A 23,181-nucleotide genomic window follows, 5' to 3' on the forward strand; every position below is an offset into this window, starting at 1 on the left:
CGTTCTTTTTAACCATGAAAGCACCCAATTCAGAAACTTCGGGGAAACAAATTCTTTTCTTTCCAAGACGGAGAATTTCACTTGCACTGTGGCCCAACGTGGTATTTGAACACAAGTCCACACTGAAGAGAGGCACCTGCCAACCTTTTGGTGGAATGCTACACCCCGTACCAGGGAATGTCAGCTTCCTGCCACCAAAAGAAAACCTCCCATCATGGGGCTACCCAGACGGAGTACCTCGCAGCCCAGAGGGCACAGATTTCTGCTTTATGTAAATCAGAGCCTGTCATGGCACGCATGATTCACTGCTCAGGGTGTACTCTCCTGTGACGAATGAGTCCCCCTTAATTTGGCAGTGATTATGCGGGTTGCTGGCCCTCCAAACCCCTTTGAACTTGTAATTGCTGCTGGTTTAAATAATGAACATTAAGGAGAGTTGGATTCATAAAAGTGTGAATAATTACATTTTTTTTCTTTCCCCCCCTTTGTTTTGATGCGAGAATATATTCACACACACACACACATGCACACACGCGCGCACACACTTCTTAGGCCACTGATCACTGTATCATGCCAGGCTGTGATCGAAATAAACTGCAGTCTTGTTCCCGGGTTGGTCAGGGAGGGCAGATCCAGGGGGAAGCGGAGGGGAGCGCGGGGAGGAAGCATCTGGGAGCTGTGCAGCGGGATCAGAAAGGCCGGACTCGGTGGGAAAGGAGGAGCTTTGGCATCATGAATATTCATAGCTCGTCACATCTGTAGCAGGCTGGCTTCCTACCTTTCCCCCCTGTGCACTGCTACGCAGAACCAGTGCAGACAAAAGGAGGGACTCTGCAGCTTCATCCGGCTCCCGGTTTGCTCATGGCAGTGAACTTTCTCTACGCTTTTTACATTCTACCTATGGATCTAACAATTATACAGCAGGAGATGTGTATACCCTTTCCTCCTATCAGGACAGAAAAGCACCCCAGCCCTACTCATCAGTTGGAAGAAACCACACAGTTACACAACACGCGGATGAGCCCGGCCAGTCCTTTCTCCCTTCTCCCTACCATGGGTCAGAGCCCCCAGCATCCTTTGATGCAGCAACAGTCCTATTTTGATTTCATTTTTCTCAAAATGAAAGGCTATTAATAGGTGACAGAAACCAAAGTTAGCCAAGTCAGCTAGCTACTACCCTCCCTGAAACAACAAAGAATGAATGATAAATTTAGCAGCCTCGTGTTCAGTTTTCAAACAACGCCGCTGAGATTTATAGCTTCCCTGCTCCCACGGCGAACTGAGCAGCTCACAGAAAGCTATCTGTTTTTGATTTCACTCTGTTTTCTCCAGTTTTTGTTCTTTTTTCTATTTGCGATTTTTTTTTTTTGAACTCCACATTTTCTTTTTCCTGGTGTGAGTGGAATATCAAAGGCCAGTGTTGTTGGTAAGCCTCCAGCTTGCAAAAGCCACTCGATGGGAAGTTATTAGAACCTACGTCACAACGTGGCAGACAGTGATTAATAGCAACTGTATCAACGGTAGCAACTTTTCAACAACAACAAAAAAGCCCCTCCAGCAGCTGACAAGGGGTCAGTGAAGGAAAAATAAGAAACGTCTGCAAGAATCCTGGGCCCAAACATGTTCTTGGACAGGACAGCACACTGAAATTGTGTTTGACCGAAAGAAAAAAGAAATTCCTACTGTTCTGCATATATAATAGAAACTTTTACCTTCAGCTAAGTCACTTACACTCCAAACAACTACACATTAATTCAAAATGAAGTATGTGTACGACTTTGGAATCATTTTATCGATGTAATGGTGTCCCCCAAAATAACTAGCAGATGGCTTTCCACCCCCTCAATGAAACACTGAAACAAATTGCAGAATTGTCAAAATTTTATCATAAAGGCACACACTCTATAAAAAGGTTGCTTTTAAATGAATTGTGAATTTGCTTCATTGCACAATATTTTGCTAAAATTGTAACCGGAAAGTATTCTCTGTTTAATTTTTTAGCATATCCTTTCACAAAACACATCTGCTGTGAAGTATTTCTAATTTGTGTTGCTTTTTAACAAACACACAGTTGTCACTATGCCCTCTAATGTTATTGGGGCGCAAAAAATAAAAGGTATATTTTCCTTCACTCTCATCCTACGAAAACTTCTCAGCTGTTTACGGTGAGGCAAACCAATAAAAAATAATACAGTTATTTAAACTCCAGATGCAAGCAACAAATAGAAACAAGGACCGGTGGAAATGCAGCCACACCAGACAATCACAGAGGACATGGCACCGGAGCTGGAGGTGGCTGGAACAGGGAGAAAGAACAGACACAGAAAGCTTGCCAGATTCTGTCTAACTGTGAGAACGGTAACCAGATGACTGGAAAAGAAAAGCATCTCTAACTGGAGTACACCACACTGTTAGCAACCACCGAAAGGATGGGTGATAGGGTACACCCTTAGCCTTGAAGGGTGAAGATGGGGATTAGCTAGTCACAGTTCATGTCCTCTTTTTATTCCCCATTTATTTCTTTTTATTTTATTTTTTATGGATTTTAGAGAGAGAGAAGAAGGGATAGGGAGAGAGAGAGAAACAGCGATGAGAGAGAACATCGATTGGCCGCCTCCTTCACACCCCCACACTGGGGATCGGGCCCTCAACCTGGGCATGTGCCCTGACCGGGAATCGAACTGGTGACCTCTTAGTGCATGGGTCGACGCTCAACCACTGAGCCACACCAGCTGGGCAATTCCCTATTTATTTCCATTGCACACCCCTCTTACGCGTTTGTGGTCGGTTCCTTCAGGGAAAATAGCTCACCTTCCCCAGTATTTAAGGCAGATGATAGGGTACCAGCTTTGCTGTGCATGTATCTCCTTTCAGCATCCTGACCACTCAGGGACGAGGCGTTATTATTACCCCCATTTCACAAAGGAAGAAACTGAGGCTGTTAAAAGGAGAACTAACTTGCCCCAGGCAACTCAGCCAGTAAGACTTCTCCAGGCTTTCAATAGCTCATTGCTCACTGAGTGTTTTCTCATATCTGGCCTCAAAAATCCACACATTCACAATCTTTGCATGGTAACCTTTATGGAATCATAGAGAGCAACAAAAAACAATTATTGGATCTAGTCGGTATCTAAATAATGCAAGGAACGGTTTCACTTCTTCAGCGCATAGTACCTTGTAAATATGCTTTAGAAGAAGGGAAAATATGGCTATCTAACCAATCAGATCCACATCATCCCCTTCGTGTTTTAAATGTATTATATTATGCAATTTCAGTCTAACAGGCTTGTAATCTAAATTTTTTCACAGTGTTGATTTTTGCAGAAAACATAAACAGTAATGATATATGCAAAAGATTCTTGTTTCATGAACACAACTGAGTTATGAGAATAAAATCGTACTGGTGTAGACTAATTTTTAGTCCGAGTATGAAAGATGATAAACGGTGTAGCTAGAATTTCTATTTCTCCAAATACCCAAGAATCCAAGAAGGCGTGTCATCCATTCATTCACTAACTAGTAAATCTATCCAAAAAGTTCCCTAATACTACTGCTTTTAGCTATGTCTACTAATGGCCGTAAGACACACATAGTACAGAACTTCAAATGATCTGCTTCTTTCCTTAAAAACAGGCCAGGGAACGGCGAAGGACGCCTGGAGCGCTGTGGCCCGTCTGTAATGGTTATGCAGACGCTGGGTAATGACAATCCCCAACAGCACCCAGCAGGCCAGGTCAGGCGCAGAGGGTCCCACATCACACTAACTGCACTAACTGCAGCTTCACGCCGTGGGACGATGTCCAGACCACCCACAGCTACAGTGCATGTCATGAGGTGAGGGGTAGAGAGAGCAGGGAGAGACTAATGCTTGAGCACCCACCGCTTCAAGGCACTGAGACAGGCTGTTTTCCGTATTTCATTTCATCTGGTCCCCTCCCACTCAGACAGACAATCCTACCCATTGTACAGATGGAGACTTAGAGATGTCAAATAACTTGCCCAAAGAAACAGCGCTAGTAAGTGGCCTCCTGTGAGTCAAACCAAAGTCCTGCACACAACTCTCGTATTTTTTACTAAGACTCTACTTCCCTATTTCACCCTTGCATGCAGAGAGGTGTAAGGACTCCAAGCCGCAGGGCAGGTCAAAACTTGAACACCTTTACATACATTCTGTCCACTGCCCCCCTTCTCATTCATCTTGCCCGCGCTGTGTCAATGAAATATGTGCTGTATCTGTGGTACCCGTGACCATTTTAAATGACTATCTGGGAGTCGCATTTTGTTACAGAATCATCACTATGTCACACATTCAACCAAGTCGTGCAGCATATAGGAACTTAAACTAAAGGACCCTCTTGATGACTGGTGGGGATAAACTGAGCACCCCAAAGAGAAAACAAAACCCCAGGTGTGTGCATGTGCATGGGACCCTATACAAGGTAAGGAGGTTGTGGAGAGAGGGGAGAACAGCTGCACATGGCGAAGGGCAAGGTCCAACGACAGGTCCCGTCTCGGGGGCTGCCAGGTTCATTCCAACCGCTCACAGTGTGGATCTCAGCTCTAAACCAAACAGAAGTGACAAAACCCAAAACCACAGGAGCAAACACTGGCTTTCAAGTGCTGTGGGAACAGAGACGTTTGTTTAAGTAACCACTGTTTTAAAATTGCATACATAGTAACACCAAAATAAACAGCTTGCGATGCTGTTTATTTTAAAATACACAATAGTAATGTAAAGTGTGGCGTGCCCCGGATCCGGGGAGCTGGGACATGATTTACAGTTGTAGAGAACCCTAGGAGGACTCAACTACACGCCAGGACTGTCTGCTTCCTGATTAGATAACAGTGAAGGTCAGAACGCATTGCTTTTCTGTGCGGCAAAGAGCAAACAAGCCACCACAAAGCCTCTGCTCCTCCTGCTCGCTGTGAATTATGAATCGAGTCCTGTGGAGAGCGGGGTTTGCCAAGCCTCCTCTACAAAGCGTGTATTAATCACAGGTCCTGAGGAAGGGTCAAGAGCATAGCCTGACAAATCAGGGACGGAGCCTGTCTGCCGACCTCAGTTCCCCAGTCCTTCCCCTCCCCGATCTACCGCGGTTAGAAGGAAAAGAAAGGGAGGAGGGAAAAAAAAAAAAAATCCTTGAAAATACACAAGCTGGTTGGGGTGCTGAAACATATGTAAAACTGAACTCTCAGGAAAAACAGCTAGATCAAACAAACCTTAAGCATGATCAAAATAAGAACTCAATTTGTGGTTTATTTTAGCCAACTGAGTAATCATACCCCCGCCGTTTGCTCCTCGTTCCCTCCTCCATCCAGGTGCACTGGGGAAAGGGTTCTGGGATCTGGATTCCGGTTTCTCTACTCCAGGCTCGGACACAGTGTCCTGAGAGCTTTATTAGCAACAGCCTGCGATCCTAAAGGCCTTCCTCCTGACGTTCGGCCCTTTTGTTCTGTCTCCCCACATCCTAAATTAACTTGCCTCTTTGCCCTCACCCTCAACTGCCGTGTCATGGAATAAAAATCACTTTGATCTTTTCCACAATGACTCTGAACTTGAGTGTGTCCTAAAATAGTGTTCCCCTAAAAATGCTCTGCTGGGGACTGAACTGTGTCCCAGCAAAATTTACATGTGAAGCCTTAACCCCCGGTGGGTTTGAAGATAGGGCTTTTAGGAGGCAATTAAAGTGAAATAAATTCATAAGGGAGGGGTCCTAATCTCACAGGACTGGGGGCCTTAGAAAGAGAAGAGGAAGCGAGAGCCCGGCCTCCACACACAGGCAGGAAGGCCACAGTAAGAAGGCAGCCCTCTGCAGTCCGGGAAAGAGCTCTCTCTCCACCCTTGTGGTCGGCATCTCGCTTTGGACTTTGCAGCCTCCAGAACTGTGAGCAATTTAATTTCTGTGGCTTGAGCCTCCCAGTGCGTGGTACTTGTGATAGCAGTCTGAACTGATGGATGCACTCTCTGAAGTCACCCAATTTTCCCTCCTTACCAGTCTCTATGGAATCAGGAGAGAGAGGCAGATTTATCTCTTCCCTTTTCTCTCTCACTCCTTGCTCTCTGCCCTGACCTAAGACTTTCCACCCGCGTTCCTCCAGGAGGCCACGGCTCTCGCTCCTCTTCGCCACTACTGCCAGAAGAACGCTGACCTCTACGCCACCTCGCTTTCCCCAGTGGCTTCTGCGCATGCTAGAACATTCCCCTCCACCCCACTGCTTGCCTCTACTTCAGAAGGCTTCTTTATATATGACAAAGAGCTTTCTAATATCTTGCCCCTCTTAATTCCAGTGTCCCCCATCTCTACTTCACCAGGCCTGGGTTTCGTCAAGCGGAGATGCTGCATTTCCGAGATCACAGGCCTTAACGTGTTCCTCCCTGCTTCTCTGTTCTCCCTCTTCATCTGCATCTGGAGACGCAACCCCTCGCCGGGCTCCCAGTGAGCCCAAAGCACGCCACACTGTATAAGCCTCCCTACTCAGCATGGTTCTTTGTTAAAATAAAATTTATTGTCTTGTATTATAAATACAGCACACACTTTATAGAAAATTTAGAACATATGGGTAGTATAAAGTAAAAAGTCACCCAGATCTCAATACCCAAAGATAATCACTGTTAACATTTTCATTTATTCTTCTATGCATATATCCATCTATATTTACTTTTACAAAACTGGAATCATAGCATACATACTGACTAATCTGTTTTATTTCACCTGCTAATATATTCAGAGATTGTTTTCATATCTCAAAACATTTTTGAAGACATAATTTTTAATGATTACACAGTAGCCCATAATATTCCATTATAATCTTCCATGGTTGAAAATATAGATGGTTTTCAATGTTCTATTGAAGTAGTAATTATACACAACTTTGCATAATTTTTATGTATATTTTGTTATGATAAACTCCCAGAAACTGAATTAATGAATCAAAACATAAGAACCTACTTAGTAATTCATAGTAACAGTTTAAATTCCAGAAAGATTAAGCTAATTTTTATTGTCACTATTAAAGCAGATATTTCCTTCTACCCTAGACAGTGTTGAACACTATTTTTTTTTTTTTTAGCTTTTAATTTAATAGAGAAAATATTTTGTTGCTGAAGTCTATATTGATTTGGTTACTGATTATCTTGAACACGTTTCAAATGCCCATTGCCCATGTGTATTTCTTCTTTTGTGAATGAACCTATTCACCTGTGCCTTTTTCCCTTAGTGATGTGTACAGTTTATTTATTAAGGACACTAACCCTTTGCTTGTTACAAGATGTTGCACATATTTTTGCCACTTTAATGTTTTACTTTTATGGTGTTTTCTTGATATTCCAAAGTTCTTATTTTTAACTAAATCTATCATTTTTCTTTATAATTCCTTTGCTTTGGTGCTCTGGAAAAATTTCACTAAGTAAAGGAAAAGAAAGCGTTACATCTGCTTCAAAGAACTCTTAAATGTGGAATGTATTTTGATGGAGAGTACTGAGTGTTTTTTTCCAACATAGTTAAACCATTAACCATAGACCATTTATTGAATTATCCTTTTTTCCTCAATGGAGTTGAAGTGATGCCCATAGAACTAATAAGTTTCTCCATACGTTAGGATCCATCCGTGTATTCTTATTTTGTTCACGTGATCCCTCTGCCTACCGTGTTAGCCACTTTGTAGCTTTATAACCTGCTTTAACATGACTCAGTGTGAGATCTCCCTCATGTCCTCTTCCAAAAATATCTGCCCTTTCCTTGTTTCAGTATTCGGATGAACTGGAGAGTCATTTTCCAGTCATGACCCAGGGAAAGAACATCTCATCGGGATTTTGACTCACCCGTCAGCCATTCCAAGAATTCTCTAACTCAAACTCTTCCTCTCATCTGTGTTGTCAATTCCATTCTGAGCTTTTTCCTGTGGTCTGCTTTTGCCCCTCTTGCTCCTGGGTCCCTGAGCTCTGCCCGAGAAAGGATGCGACAACGTGGAGGGGTCCACTGCGGCCTGGCCTCTGTCCTCCACGGCTGCCCGCTGTGCCCCCCCCCACAGTCACCCACAGTTCCTCTCCATCCAGGTGGGAAGCTCATTTCTGCATCCCCTCAGCTTTCTCCCTCCTCCTCACATAACGCATCTCTTATCCACCTTTCCACCTGTGCTTTGGCCCACATCTTCACTGGCCTCCTCGTGAACCTCGAATCACCTACTGTCATCCCCTCCACCCCCCTCCACGCCCCGCCACACACACCTACACAGCCGTCTCTCTCCTGGCCCTTTCCCACGCTGCCTGACTCACCTCACACACCTCTGCCAACAGACCCACCGCTCCCGCGCAACGTCCTTGGTGCCTCCTTTGTTCCCTTCCCACCTTTCCTGCTTGCTCCTCAGTCTGTAAAATTCAAAAGCGGGCCATGACCCCCAAGTACAAAATCCAAAGGCTCATTCTTAGTTCTTATTGTCCCTGATCTTTTTGCAGAATCTACTTCCTCCACTTCGAAACTCCTTCCCTGGGCACATGATCGGATTATGCTCGGACTTGTCTGGTGTGTCTCTGCTCATGACTTCCTCCCTTTAAATGCAGTCCTTAAAAAGATTCTGTCTTTGCCCTGGTTGGGGAGCTCAGCTGGTCAGAGTGCCATCCACCATGGTGGCGGGTGCGATCTCCGGGCAGGGCACATACAAGAAGCAACCAATGGCCCTGGCCAGTTTGGCTCAGCGGTTAGAGCGTCGGCCTGCGGTCTAGAGAGACCCGGGTTCGGTTCCCGCTAAGGGCATGTACCTCGGTTGCAGTTTGTCCCCGGCCCTGGTTGGTCGTGCGGGTGGCAGCCACTCGATGTGTCCCTTCACATCGATGTTTCTCTCTCTCTCTCTCTCTCCCTCTCTCTCCCTCCCACTCTATCTGAACAAAAAATGGAAAAGTGTCCTTGGCTGAGAATAAAAAAAAAAGAAGCAACCAATGAATGTATGGATGAGTAGAACAACAGATCGATGATTTTTTTTTTCTCTCTCTCTCTCAAAAGAGAAAAATCAATAATAATACATTTTAAAAAGGAGCAGCCCTAACTCTCAAACTTCCACAGAAGTTCCCACCTGGATGTCTATCTGCCTTATGTGTCTAAACCCAGGGCCTCCCTATGTACCTTTCCAAGCTTCTCCCGCCCTTCTCGCATACGTACTCTGTGCTTCGGCCAAAAAGGACTCTGCCTTCAGAGCTGCAGAATCCACACACCTCTGAATGTGAAATCAAAGGTTACCTGATTAAACATCCAGATAAGAAACTATCTTCAGGGAAAAAATAACAGTGATACTCGCACTACCCTCTTGCTGCAATGAGAGAATCCGGGTCCCTCGGAGGATCCCACCTTCTTTAGATGGGCCTGTGAGGCTGCACCTTAGAGCAGGGCTTCCCCACCAGTCTGGCCGGATAACCAGTGGCCGGCTGGGGAACCAGCTCATTCTCAGGATGACGAGTTTATGGATAAAGAACAAAGATGCCCAGATCCCCAAGGAGCTTGGTCTAACGCTGTAATAATACAAGTGGGAAGACGTTCGTTGTGAGGTTCGTCTGCTATCCTACAGTTCTTTCTCTTAAGCATGAGTTAATAAAATGTTTCAAATTCCTTTGATTCACGGTGTCACTGAAACTGTGCCACAGTATCAACGGTCCAGAGGGTCTTTTGCCTTTTCCTTGTACATATCGTGTTGACTGTAGCATTTGATTTTCATGCCAAAGAGACTTAGGTCAAAAGAAACAAGTGCCATATTTTTCTTTGAAGAGTGTTTTACCCATATCCAAGTTCAGGTTTCATGGAGCTAAGGCAGAACAATGAATTATTTTAGTTGATAATACATGAATGACTCTCATTTTATACTTGCAGGCTATTCTGCCCTTTCAAAGGGATATTTCTAATCTCAGCTAAGCTTCAAAGCAACAAGTTGAGAAAACCAGCACTCAGAAAGCCAAATGACTTGCCCAAGATAACTCAGAGAGCAAAAGGCTGAGTTGAGACTGGGATCCTGGTTAAGTAACTTCAAATTGGTCCTAACTCTGCTGTCTTTGGTGTATACAAATAGTCTTATAAACAGTAGGAATTCCTTTCTCCCTACCATGAAATATTTGTTTATTTTTTTAAAGCACAAAGAATTAACAGATTGTCCTATCTAAAGGTAGAAAAAGCACTGATTTTTCTTATGAATTACAAACAGTTCTATTGCCTGCTCCTATCAGGCCCAACCATAAATTCAGAAGAATTTAAGCACTCCCTTAGTATGTAATTGATTACATATACATTTCAGGGGGTGGGGCACTTGGGACAGACTTTGACAAGAAAATACAAGCAAGTAAGAACTGAAGAGAACTAAATCAGACCTTTCTTTAAACTTGCTCTGCAAAAGTAAATAAATAAATTTCAAACTGTTTTGAAAGAATTCTCAGGCTAACAACAAAAGTCATATTAAAAACTGATGCCTGCCCTGGCCGGTTTGGCTCAGCGGTTAGAGCATCGGCCCGCGGACCAGAGAGTCCTAGGTCCTGGTCCCGCTAAGGGCACTACCTCGGTTGTAGTTTATCACCGGTACCGGTTCAGGTCGTGTGGGTGGCAGCCACTCGATGTGTCTCTCTCACATCCATGTTTCTCTCTCTGTCTTCCTCCTTCTCTCCCTCCCGCTCTATCTGCAGATAAATGCAAAAATGTCTTCGGGTGAGGATAAAACACAAAACAAAAACGATGCCTTTCACTCTGGTTGGTGTGGCTCAGTTAGTTGAGTGTTGTTCCGTGTACCAAAAAGGGGGCCTGTTCACCCTGGCTGGTTTGGCTCAGCGGTTAAAGTGTCGGCCTGCGGTCCTGAGAGACCCGGGTTCGGTTCCTGCTAAGGGCACGTACCTCGGTTCCAGTTTGTCCCCGGCCCTGGTAGGGTCGTGCGGGTGGCAACCACTCGATGTGTCCCTTTCACGTCGATATTTCTCTCTCTTTCTCTCCCTCCCACTCTATCTGAACAAAATATCGAAAAATGTCCTTGGGTGAGGATAAAAAAACAAACAAAAAGGGGGCCTGTTCGATTCTGGGTCAGGGCACATGTCCAGGTTGCAGGCTCAATCCTTAGTAGGGGGTATGCAGAAGGCAGCCAATTGATGTTTCTGTCTCACATCAAAGTTTCTCTCTCTCTACCTCTCCTGCCTCTCTCTCTAAAAAATTCAATAAAAATATTTTAAAAACAAAAGCAAAAAAACCAAACAAAACAAAATGATGCCTAGCCATATGGTCATGTTTATCACTTAAGTGGTTCCCCAGCAAACATGAAACTTTAGGATTAAGCAATAAGAGGGTCTTCATCAAGGTGCCGTCAAGTAATCGGTGGGCGGCCACACAGGTCTAAATTTATGTGTTCTTAGAACGAACACAAAAACTGAACTGAGCCTATAACTGACTAATAATGATCTCACGTTGCCCTTACCCTCTTTCCACTTTTTTCTTTCTTTTTCAATTCACTATGAGGCAGGGTTTTAAACAAGCATAGCACCCGATGAGATACCTGCAGGTATTTTGAAACACTGAAATGGAACCTATAACTTTTCACCACAGGGGAAAAAATAAGGCTGCCTTTATGGGGAGTTCCAATGCGTCACCAAACCCACGGGGAATAATCCAGCGTTCACCTCTTCTATTGATGAAAGCCTTTTTCTTTCTGACACACTGGTGTGGCACCATCCCTAGTACATTCGGGCTGCTTATTGTCAGCTTACGACAGAGCCATACCATGTGTCCAGGGTAAGAAATGAGCCGTTTGACGACTGCAGTATAACCAGAGTCAAGGGATTAAACCTTTCTACATTATTAGTTATGAAACTGCCAGATTATTTCCAAGTCAACATTAATTCTGGGATATTTGTGAATATAGGAATGGTGCAAGAAGCAAATATATCTAGATAGTTATATTATAATGTCATAACTAAGGTATTAAAATGGAGAGTAGCAACAAGATTTGGTCCTGGGATTACCCAGGGTGGATCTTCATTATCTGACTGTGTTTAAAGTAAATCAGATACCAAAGAACTGGGGAACAGGGTGATTGGAAGTAGGCTGATTAGTGGCTCATGTTAATTTACTATGATGCTTAGAGTAATTAGATAGTAATATTCTCTTCATTTCTTGTCATTTCAGAATCCCACGATAATAATCTCTTGGATTGTAATTTTTCTTTTTGTGGACAAAGTCAGATTCAACAAATATTCATGTTATCTATAATAACCCAGAAGTAAAACTAGTTTAAGAAAAATGATCTGCCATTATATTGTGACTTGACAACTTATCCACTATTAGATGAAAACAACTTAAATTAGTTCTGGCAGATTTGGGACTTGGCAATTCAAAATATGAATAGTAAATGTAAAAGCCTGAAAATGGCATTACTATTATGTTTTAAGAGGATAATACACCTTTAAAGGGTGCCAGTGATTACTTTGCATACTGTAAACAACGGCTGCCAATCAATTTCGAAAAAGGTACCCAGCATATAAATGTAATAAGGCAAATTCCATTCAACCAACCTAATGCTTTCTACCCAAGTCACTGTTTCTTAACAGCAGCAGCGGGGCTGCATATCATCTTCACACTTCATAATCTGTTCCAAATAGCAAAAACAGATCACAGCGCAGAGAAGGCAGGGCATTTCCAGGAGTCCTCTGAAATCTGGGCAGTAACAGTCTCTAAAATCAAAATTAATCCTGAATGTTAAGGTCACTTTATGACCCGACTAGCAGCAAAGCTGAGGGACAGGGACTGTTCTTCTAACCCAGTCCACTTGTCCTGTAATTCATGATAACTTCGCCTCCCCACAGAGTACACTTGCAAGCTCTGGTCATGTGGAATGAAGACATGAAAATTTTCTCTAAGATCTGAATGAATATTCAAGGCTTTCACTAAACAGCATTTAATGGCCCCTATTCTTAGAGTTTGTAAATAGCTGAATATTCACGTATGCATATGCTTTCTGTTTTCTTTTATTCAAGAATCTTCAGTTCTCCATCCTCTTGAATTCTTTAACGTATTTTTAAACAATTATACTGATAGTTTATACAATTGGTTGCTAAACTTTGAGCTAATAATTATTTTAGTTTCTTCTTGATGGTAATTTAATAAGCATTTCATTCTTCAATCTCTTTACTCAATTACTTATTTTTCAAATGTGTCAGCTAGTAGCTCATAATCTGGGACTTCATTTTTTAAGTCTCACTCAGCTGAACTGCTTTTTAAGCAGAATCGTCTGATGTACTTTTGAAATGTCTTAACCAGATGTTCCTGCACCGAGGAGACCACACATCTCTTCACCCCCACGAAAGGCCACCGCCACCACCACCGTCCTGGGGACTTTCCCTCAAAGTCATTCAGAATGTGGACAAAGGCTGCTGAATCCCAAACACATCCGTCTTTCACATGCAGAACCTCTCACAATCCAATTCTAAACGCCAAACTGGGACTACAAGGAACAAGCTAGGACACCACAGGATGTGCTTTTTTTTTTCTCTTTAAGAGAGACAAAGTAAATGTAGTTGCAATTTTGTTTGTTCTAGAGGCATTTCTAGGATTCAATACAACATTAAATTTTTGGCCTGTCTCTTTAATTTGAGAAATTGTAAAAACGACGACAGATGGCACATGGAATTGACTTATGTCCTCTATTCTTTACTGAAGAAGGGAGTGCATAGAAACTTTGATGACGGCAGAAGCTACAGTATGCAGGTCACTATTAAAATCACCCAGTGGCTCTTTGGACAGTGAGGATCCAAACATTCAGGCTTTCTCTCTTTTTCCACATTCTTGAAAACCAACCAACACTGTTGTAGGTTGCCACTGGTGATCACAGCACCGACATTCAGTCCCCTCCTGTCCCAATGAGGACATGATGGATGTGCCATTAGCTCTGAACCTCAGCAACCTCTGAAATTATCACTCTTCCCACCCCAATCTCCCACCCCCACCCCTCAAAATCATTATGCAATAGGAAGAACACTCAAGCTTGCAGTTAATTGGAAACATTGCAAGAGAAGAGGAATGCTTAGGACAGCATGTCCACAGGAAAATAAATTACCCAGCATTGTTATTTAATGCATTGTGACATCATTTCCTGAAATTAAACAGAGATGACACCAATTCAGACGATCTCCAGTATAAGGTTCCATTCAAATAATTCACAGATGTTTTCTCCTGGCAAGCAGGAAAACAATGCAAAGGCTGAGGCTGGGGGTGGCCACACTGCTGCTTGCTTGTGGGAGGCTGGTGTTTTTCAGCTGAGTGTTCTGCATATGCGTTTCCACACAAGTATTTCTCAGTCACTGAGCCCCACTTGTATTCCGTGCACATCTGTATCTCTGACTGCAAGAAGGGCCATCTCTCACTCTATAAACAAGAGCAACCTTTTATATTTGGTATTCATTTGGCCTACAGCAATTGGTATCAAGTAGACCAAGCTCAGAATCATGCAGGTACCCATTTCCAAGGAGAAATACGTACTGTGTACGACACACTGATTTAATCAACTATTCAAGGCCCTTGAAAAGGTGTCTGGATAGAAATGACCAGTGCCCCTGTGGATGCCGTGTGGAAATGAGCAAGTGGAGAAATCGGGGTAGAGATGAGCTCGGCGGGCAGCCCTCTCGTACCCCTGGTGACTTCCCGAAGTCCTGCAGGCCGCAAGCAGCTGGAGACCCAAGCACACACCCCAAAGACCCGAACACTCGCCATGTGTGTCGCACATGACAGTTCACAAATGGACGACATCATCTGAGCCACACAGCAGCCCCACCAGCTACGTAGGACACATATTTCCTATTTTCATTTTTCACGTAAGGAAACAGGCTCAGAGGTTGAACAGCTTACCCCAAGGCTACAGATCTCAAACTCTAGTCTTCTCATTTCACATTCAGTGGCCCCTTTTTACAAAACTATACTGTGCTGTCTCAGAGAGCCTCGACTGGAGCCGTCTAAGGAAGCTAGAGACTCTAGATTCTGCTCGGATTGGACCCTTTATGGTGAAAGGGAGCATTCTCAACAAAAAGCAGGCCCCGGCCCGGCCAGTGTGGCTCAGTGGTTGAGTGTCGTCGACCCATGCATCAAGAGGTTGCCAGTTTGATTCCCAGCCAGGGCACATGGCCAGGTTTGGGCCTGATCCCCAGTGGGGGGCACAAAGGAGGTGGCCAATCGATGTTCTCTCTCATCAATGTTTCTCTCTCTCTCTCTCTTTCTCCCTTCCTCTCTCTCTAAAAATCAATAAAGAAAAAACACAAAAACAAAAAGCAGGCCCCAGCTACGGTATTCTGAATACCACAACTGTGACCAGTTTCTTCTCTACCTCGGACTCCTTCCCAGAAGGCTCCCAGGATGCTCTCTCTGGCTGTCCATAGGCAGCAGGTCTCCCTGATGCTGTCACTGAGCAATCATCAAGTGTGTCCGTGAGTCTGGAAGGCAAGTGTAGACTATGATTTCTCCTGCTGGGGGTGTTTGGGACTTGTTTGGCAAAACCTGGTCTCCCTACCTCACACAGTCCCAGGAAAGTAAGTGGTAACTTAGGCTGCCCAGCTCCATTGGTCAAAGCCTCCTGCTAGTCATTCAACTACATTAAAATAAGAATTATAATTATTCTTCATTATGTATTTGTGCCATAAGAGCCAGGCGATGAATGCTTTATATTATCTCATCTAATCCCTGCAACAACCCTACTAGGTTGGGTCTAGAATTCTCCTCATTTTATCGATGAAAACGAGGTTGAGAGGGTAATGGCTGAAGATGAAAAATTTGCCATGTTGCAGATTCCAGATTCCCTGCAAGGTTTTTTTATTTTTATTTTTTATCCTCTCCCGAGGACATTTTTGCATTTATCTTCAGGTAGAGTGGGAGGAAGAGAAGGGGGAAGAGGGAGGGAGAAACATTAATGTGAGAGAGACACATCGACTGGCTGCCACCCACACAACCCCAAACAGGGGCGGGGACAAACTGCAACTGAGGTACGTGCCCTTAGCGGGAACTGAACCCAGAACTCTCTGGTCTGTGGGCCGACACTCCAACTGCTGAGCCAAACTGGCCAGGGCCCGGGCCTTGCCATTTTAAGTATGACACTGTATTACCGCATTTAAGAAAGAAAGCCATCTGGATCAATACAAGATGAATAAAACTAGTTAAAAGGCCATAACCTGGGTCAGTCTCTCTCTCTCTCCATCCTATCTGTGTCTACACACACATTCATGACAATAAAAAGTTTGAGATCACTAAGTCGACTGTCCTATGGTCCTGAACTCACTGGAAAAGTGACAGGTGTTTCTCTAATGGAACACAGAGCACTATTTACTCATAACTGGGGTGCACTGTCTCCGAAGGACACACTGTTATACCGAACAGAGACTTTTACAAAATCCCATAGAGCAAACACCGATAGACCAGGGTGCGCAGAGGGAGCACCTGAGAGGCAGGTAGCACCCTCCCCTCTCACCACCAGAGCCATGGACAGGGGACAGAGCATTCTGCCAGGACCAGAGGGCAGGCCTTTTAGAACCTGCAGTTTTAAGAAGGCTGTGTGGTATCATCTCACTTGAAAGTACATTTGCTTCTGATGCTGTACACACATCCTTGAAAGAAGTCCCGCATCCCCTCGGTGTGGGCTTTATCCCTGTGTTTTCATCTAAGAAAACCTTCCGTCGGAACCTGGTCCGAGCAGGCGGTGTCTTTGTGTGTGAGCACTTCTGTTTTCATTCCATGATCAGGTCTATTCTTCGCGCGCAAGGAGGGGAGCTCTCGAAGGTGGCGAGTGGAGGTGCTGAGAGCCTAATTGAGCGCGCTAAGGGCTTCTCGCGTTCTTCAGGGCTGGGAACGCGCCGTGCCTGGGTATGAGTTCTTGCTGTTTCTTTCTTTAACTATCTTTGAAGTAAAATAAAAACAGTTGTAATGGCAGGCTTACTTTTATGATATCATAATCTCCATGTGTTAGTGAAAGGAATCTATTTCCCTAGGATTTCCCTACAATTTCTTTTCTTTTTTTTTTTTGCTATTGGGTACTTTGCAGCCAAAGCACATACATTTACAAGATTCTTTCTTCGATCTTCACTCAGTGTCTTAGTCTGAGAGCCATGCGCAGTCATCAACCAATAGAGGAGGGGTAATAGTATATACGACAGTATATAGTTGAATTTCTCTCTCTATATATATATCTATATATATGAATTAATTTTTTTAAGATTATTGTGGGTTTTTTTAAGGGGATTTTAAAAAGACGTGGTCATCGGTAGTTAGAAATTAGAAACCAATTACTTCTCCTCAGACTAAGCAAAATCAAAGTGTTTCATTCTGAATATAAAAATTCCTCAACTCATCAAACGGTTTGTTTGTTGTTGTTCCTTGAAAAGCCACTTTGGATTTCATTTCAATATTTTTCCCAATATCACCAATGAGCTGTGAGTTATTACCCCCCCCGCTAAAGTTGGGGGTTGTTTTAACTGTTACAGTTGTCCTGCAGCTTGTTCTTCCAAGAAAACTGAAGGTTAATGATTTTTGTCATATTGAGACTGAGATCTAACAATTGCTACAGTTGGCCTTTGTGGAGGTGGGGTCCTTTTTCCTCTGGGCCTTTTGAGGTATTCAGACTAGGTGACAATAGCTTGCCGTTGAGAACATATGTAGAGAGACCCCTGTGGCTTATTGGGAAAAGTTGCTCCATGCTGGTTGGGTGTTTGGGGAAAAAAAAAATACAACCAGAGTTCTTTTATGTTCTGCTAGTTAATGAATGCATGAATGTCAAAATGGGCCAATGGCCCATTCAGGGGGCAAAGCCCGAGCAGCCCCCTTCTTTAGGAACACATCCCGAGATGCAAAATACATTTGCTTAACAAATTAAAATAATGAGATAATTCAATTAGCTTCTTTTTTTAAAAAAGAAAGAAAAAAAGGGTACATCGGGGATTATAGAATACAAGAACTGGTCATACTGCACAAAAGGGAACAAACCAGTTTGAAATAGTGTTAAAGAGACTAATAATGGAGGGACGCACATTGAATCATGCACTTGTAAAGAAATTTACATGAAATAATAATTTAGACTACATCTATTTTCAGTGAACTAGAGCCAACATTTCACTTTGAAAGTTGAAATTAATTAAAAGACAGAAAAATATAGTGGGGCATCTCTCTTTTTAAGGACTTCCTCAAGCCTGCTAGAGCACATAAGAAAAGAAGTCTAAATTAACATGTCGCTAGTTAGGGGGTCTCTATTCTTGGTTTCTGAGCTCAGAATTATAGCCGAGTAAATCTTTCAGCTCATTAAAGATTGGAAAGTAAAAGTTTTACAGGACCATCCTCATCAAAGTTACTGAGCCTCTTCTCTGCAGTTGGGGGTGAAGTCTGGATGAAGAGAAACCATTTTCAAAGGGAAAGCCAAGGAGAATTTCCTTCAGACACAAGGGGGTGCAGAAACGGCAGAGGAGGGGAACAGAGAGAAGACTGGGAGACAAAACCGGGGGAAGAAAGTAATGAAAGGGCCACGTTGTGAAAGAAGGGCATGGGGAGGAGGAAAATGAAGCACTAATGCGACGGCAAAGAGAAAGGGGGATGGGAGAGAAAGGATGACCCGAGGCTGGGACCCAGCGGTGCTCTGACAAAATGCTCCTGGGCAGAACCGATACCTGTGAGCGGTGGGAAAGGAGCCTGCCACGTGTACCTCTCGCTTGAAAAATGGGGACTGGCAGGTCCAGAGAACCTAGGGGACTTCACTGAGGCTTGGCCAGCACAGAGGAAACCTGAACTTGAAATGCCAGTTTGACCACACACTCCTGTGTATATATTTCCATCACAGCCCTTTCAAAGGTATTTTTTTTTATCTATACAATAATGTGCCTGCCTCCCACACTAGAATGCAAATTCTTACATGTATTTGATTAAATGGTATCACACTGTTACACAATCAATATATTTAAAAAAAAAAAAAAGGAAGTGCCAGTTTCCTGGACTTCTGGCTCTGGCTCTTTGGGCTATTCTCTCCACTCCAAGGACAGGCATGCATTCAAATTTTCAGTTGGAGAAAGAATTCCGCACACAGCTTGGTAAACGGTTAACTAGATGAAAGCACTCATGGGCTGGGCATAGGTCTTACCGTTGGTAGGTAGCACCTTGCACACCAGAGCCACAAAGAGAACCCAGGAATCACCAGCCACCCACAATTCTTCACCCGTGGCCACGGCACAGAGTGGGTTCCTTCCAGAACAGGGACAGGACAAGGCAGGAGAGCCAGCAAGGACTCTGGATACTTTCATGGGAAATTCAAATCACAGAATAAGAAGGGTAGAGGAGAACGTTGCCATGAAGACAGGTGCAAAGAGTCTTCTCTATTTGGAAAGGCTGGAGGAGCAGGAAACTTTAAAACAAGGAAACAGTACTTTGCTTCTCCGTATTTCCCTTCCCCCTTTGACTCTGAGTGTGTTCATGGCAGAGGTGGTGAGAGCTATACGCACTCGTTACAGGTGATAATAATTTTAGCAGTCATCAAAAAGTGGTAGGAAAAGCACAGATTTGGGAAAGAGGAAAACTTGGGTCCTGGCCATAGCTTGCTTGACCTGGAGCTAATCACTTCCCTTTCTGGGCCTCAGTTTCCTCATCTGTAAACAGAGCGGCTGAATCCTCTACGATTCTGTTGTTTTGTGACATTGTTTTTGATAACTCAGGGAGATGTTTGCTGGGAAAGCAACTGCCGAAGTCTTCATTTTCAGCCAAGAAAGGCTGTGTGTGAAGGAGGACGGAGAGGAAACCGAACAGGTGAGCTGGCGGGAGAGAGCAGCGTGCCAGCCTTCCATCAGCGACCCTTCCTTTCTTAGTTGCTACTCTAACCAAACAAACCTCCAGTTAAAGATGAGAAACCCCTCCCCTCCCACTCACTCGACTTCCAAATTAAAAACATTTTACAGGTTAGTAAATCTCCAGCTGAGGTGATGTAGCAAAGAACAGCTGTGAAGTAATTTTGATAATGATGAGAATAATAACCACATGGCAAGGTTCGGGGCTCCGCCGTTGCAGCTTCAGTGCTCCTGAATAGATAAAAGTGATTAAATACTCCTGATTATCCCTGACCAATATGTAATGGATTTACAGCCCTTTCAATTAGTCAGTATTTGCTTAGGACTCATTATTTTGTCTTTGGTTAAGTAATCAGCCCAGAGACCGCATGTTCTGTCTAATTCCTCTGAGCCGAGTCAGTGCAGGGCCCTGACCTTTGAAATGGCCAGAGCTGCAAGGCAAGAATAACCACTGCCCCGGCAGCCTCGGCGGTTCTCCAGCTAATCCTGACACCACGGGCCAGATCGATACACCTTAGTTTGCTACTAATGTCCTTACATCAAAATGGCCGATTTAGGAACGTGAATCTATCACTTGGCCCTCCCCCCCACCACGCCGCCCCTTGCCCTCTGTAGCCCTGTTAGCTGAGCATATCTGCAGCCACCGCCATAAATAAGACAGGAACCTTGTCCTGGACTCATGACACTGTAACTAATGTCACTCAGCATGGCAACACGCAAGTTGGATAATCAAAGACCTTCAGCTTTCAATGTGCTACTCTATTTTTAAGCATTCGCCCGAATAGAATGGCCTGAAAACAATATTATAGCAAGAAACAGCCTCTGAAATCTGTGCCATTTTCCCAGAATTTCCAAATGAACAGTAAAATAGAAGAGTGCCTAGTTCCTCTGTAAACACTACATTGTAATTTTTTTTGTCACGAGAGTCTTAGAGTCAACGGTATGTACAGACACATAAAACGGATTGCAAACAGGAGGATAAGGATAAATTGTTACTTAAAAAATGTTGCACACGGTTGATCTTTCCCCAGAAGTAAGGAGGGTTAGCTGCTAAGATAATGGACTTGAACAGCTAAAAGGAGAACTTTAATCTCCATCTTACAAACAAAGGCATTACAGCACCTACAGCCTCCCGTGTTTGTCACATAAACACGTGACCTGTTTGCAAGCTGCCTCAGCGATCACAGATGCACTTGATCCTGTGAGCTTGGACATACAAGCATGTGGCAAGGTGCCTTCTTTGCCTCCTAGCGGATGGCTTTCCTTAAGAGTGTGATTGGCAATGTTGATGGATTGACGAGCTAGCTCCTTACAGCCATTTCCCTTGGTTGCACCAGCATTATCTAAAATCGCTCTCAGACCTTCTAGCATAAATAACAAATGTACTCATATATACTGTTTAGGGTCCTAGGCCATTTTGAGTAAGGTCCATGCCTGGCCTAGTTAAAACAAAACAAAAAATGGATTTCTGCTCCTTTCTGAAAGGTGTTCAATGGATGGCGAGAGTTGATGAAACCTTAACTGCTCCGTTCATCATCAGATTCTGAGAAAGGGAAAATCGGCACCTTAGTTTGAGAAATCTGCACAAGCCTGTATAACTTGCAGGGAGAAGGTAAGACAACAAAACTTGTTTTTTTCTCTTTCATCTTGACTTACTGTGAGATGCTGGAACAGCCACGCTCTCATGATATTTGTTGCTACTTTGGGGAAAATGCCTCTTTTCTTCTGGCGTTTTTTGTCCTTGTCTGGATCATCGTCGTCACCTGTGCCAGGTGAAGCTACACTGTTGTCTAGACCATCCCCTAGCAGAAAGAAATGAAAACACATTAGAGGAAACACAGAGAGGGAGCCACCAACTACGTGCAGCTAATAGTGGGCTCAGCTCTGCGTGCTGAGGGAGACCCACTAAGTGGGCCTAGTCTCTTTCATTAAAGTATAATTGGAGACACAAATATGTAACAGACAAAATTAAACCGGGCCTCTTCAAATGTTAATTTTGTGTGTCTCACACTCGCCCATATCATTAATTCGATTATAATTGTGTGCTTGACACAGTGCAGTAGCTCTTTGTCAATTACGGAATCCAATGTGGGAAAACCGCCATCAGAAAACCCATTCGGAGAAAATGCATCCCCGTGCCCATAGCGAACACATACTGTAGGGTAATCAAGTTCAATGTTCTGTAGTCTATATATTCTAGGCTGCCTGCATAGGTGACAGTAACTGTGTCACTGTTCGCTGCACATAACACACTGCCTGCTCAGCCCCTCCCAGACCTGTCACCTCCTCAGCACACACATCCGCACACGCCTCGGATGACCCTGCGCTCAGCATTTGCATGGGAACTTTTAGCTCTCTGCACACTGATCATTATCATTAAAAAAGAAAAGAAAAGAAAAAGAAAGAAAGAAGGGTACACATCAAGGTAGGGTGCTCACTTAATCAGAAGTTTCTATCAACATCTTTCTCTTCTGTGCTTTTCTCCGGCATCAATTGTGCATTAGCAAAAAAATCATTTACTTTTTAACAGTCATAGTTATTTTTTCTTGCCCTCCGGCAGAAATGCCTTGAAAGCCTGCCTGGAGGGCATCTAAATTATGTATCTGAAAAACTCTTCTGGCAAGGCATTGCAGGACCCCTACTTTCTTCAAATTCACACGAGCACGTCTTCCTGTTTTTGGGAAGGCATCAATCAAGAGCGGCAGTATATGCCATATCCCTACATTAATATTTGAACTAATAACTTTAAAAAAAGGAAAGAAACAAGATCCGACTTGTGGCATAATCAAATGCAAAATAAATGAAGAATACGGGGACAGCACTGGGGCTTTATAGATGGCTGTGTTTTCCTTGCACATCATTAGCCTGGAGCCACACGAAAGAGGAAAACAGAGAAGCGGAGAGTTTATGCTCCCCGCTGGTGTTTAAGAAGCCAGGGTCCTGGAAGGACATCTGGGAATTGCGCTGAGATGGGGGTTTTTGTAATTTAAGAATAGACATTCATTAGCAGTAAATGCCATAAATCCCATGCTAAGTAAAAACCTTGTCCAAGAAAGCCTAAAACAATAAACTCTGTGCTCAATGTAGCCTGAGCTGCCTGCTCCACTGCTTCCCGGGGAACGCCACACACCCACCGGCTCATTCCCAGACCCGCTCCCTCCTCTTGGATTGGGCCACAGCAGGACATCCTGCCCACCGGGCCCCTCACCTTCCAACTTCAGGGTCTGCTCTGTGGCCTTCCCTGTACCTGTTCTTTTCCTTTCTCACTGAAAGAAGCCCTCAACCTTCTTTGACCAGAGAAGCAGAAAAGCCACAGCAAAGAGCTGGCAGATTAATTTTATTGACATTTCCATTTTCACTGCAATGCGATACCC

At 43.9% G+C, this 23,181-nt stretch overlaps 1 protein-coding gene across 10 annotated transcripts in view; it reads right to left on the reverse strand.

The window, feature by feature from the left end:
• Positions 1-23,181, reverse strand: part of MEIS2 (Meis homeobox 2) — a 207,189-nt gene that overhangs the window by 119,382 nt on the left and 64,626 nt on the right. For all 10 annotated transcript variants that reach the window (XM_036266365.1, XM_036266357.1, XM_036266396.1 and 7 more), the window contains one exon: positions 21,464-21,609. In XM_036266365.1, the coding sequence (XP_036122258.1) occupies positions 21,464-21,609 (146 nt within the window). The remainder of the gene's footprint in view (positions 1-21,463; positions 21,610-23,181) is intronic.

This window comes from Molossus molossus, unplaced genomic scaffold (genome assembly GCF_014108415.1).
Source record: "Molossus molossus isolate mMolMol1 unplaced genomic scaffold, mMolMol1.p scaffold_m16_p_1, whole genome shotgun sequence".
Classification (NCBI taxonomy): Eukaryota; Metazoa; Chordata; class Mammalia; order Chiroptera; family Molossidae; genus Molossus; species Molossus molossus.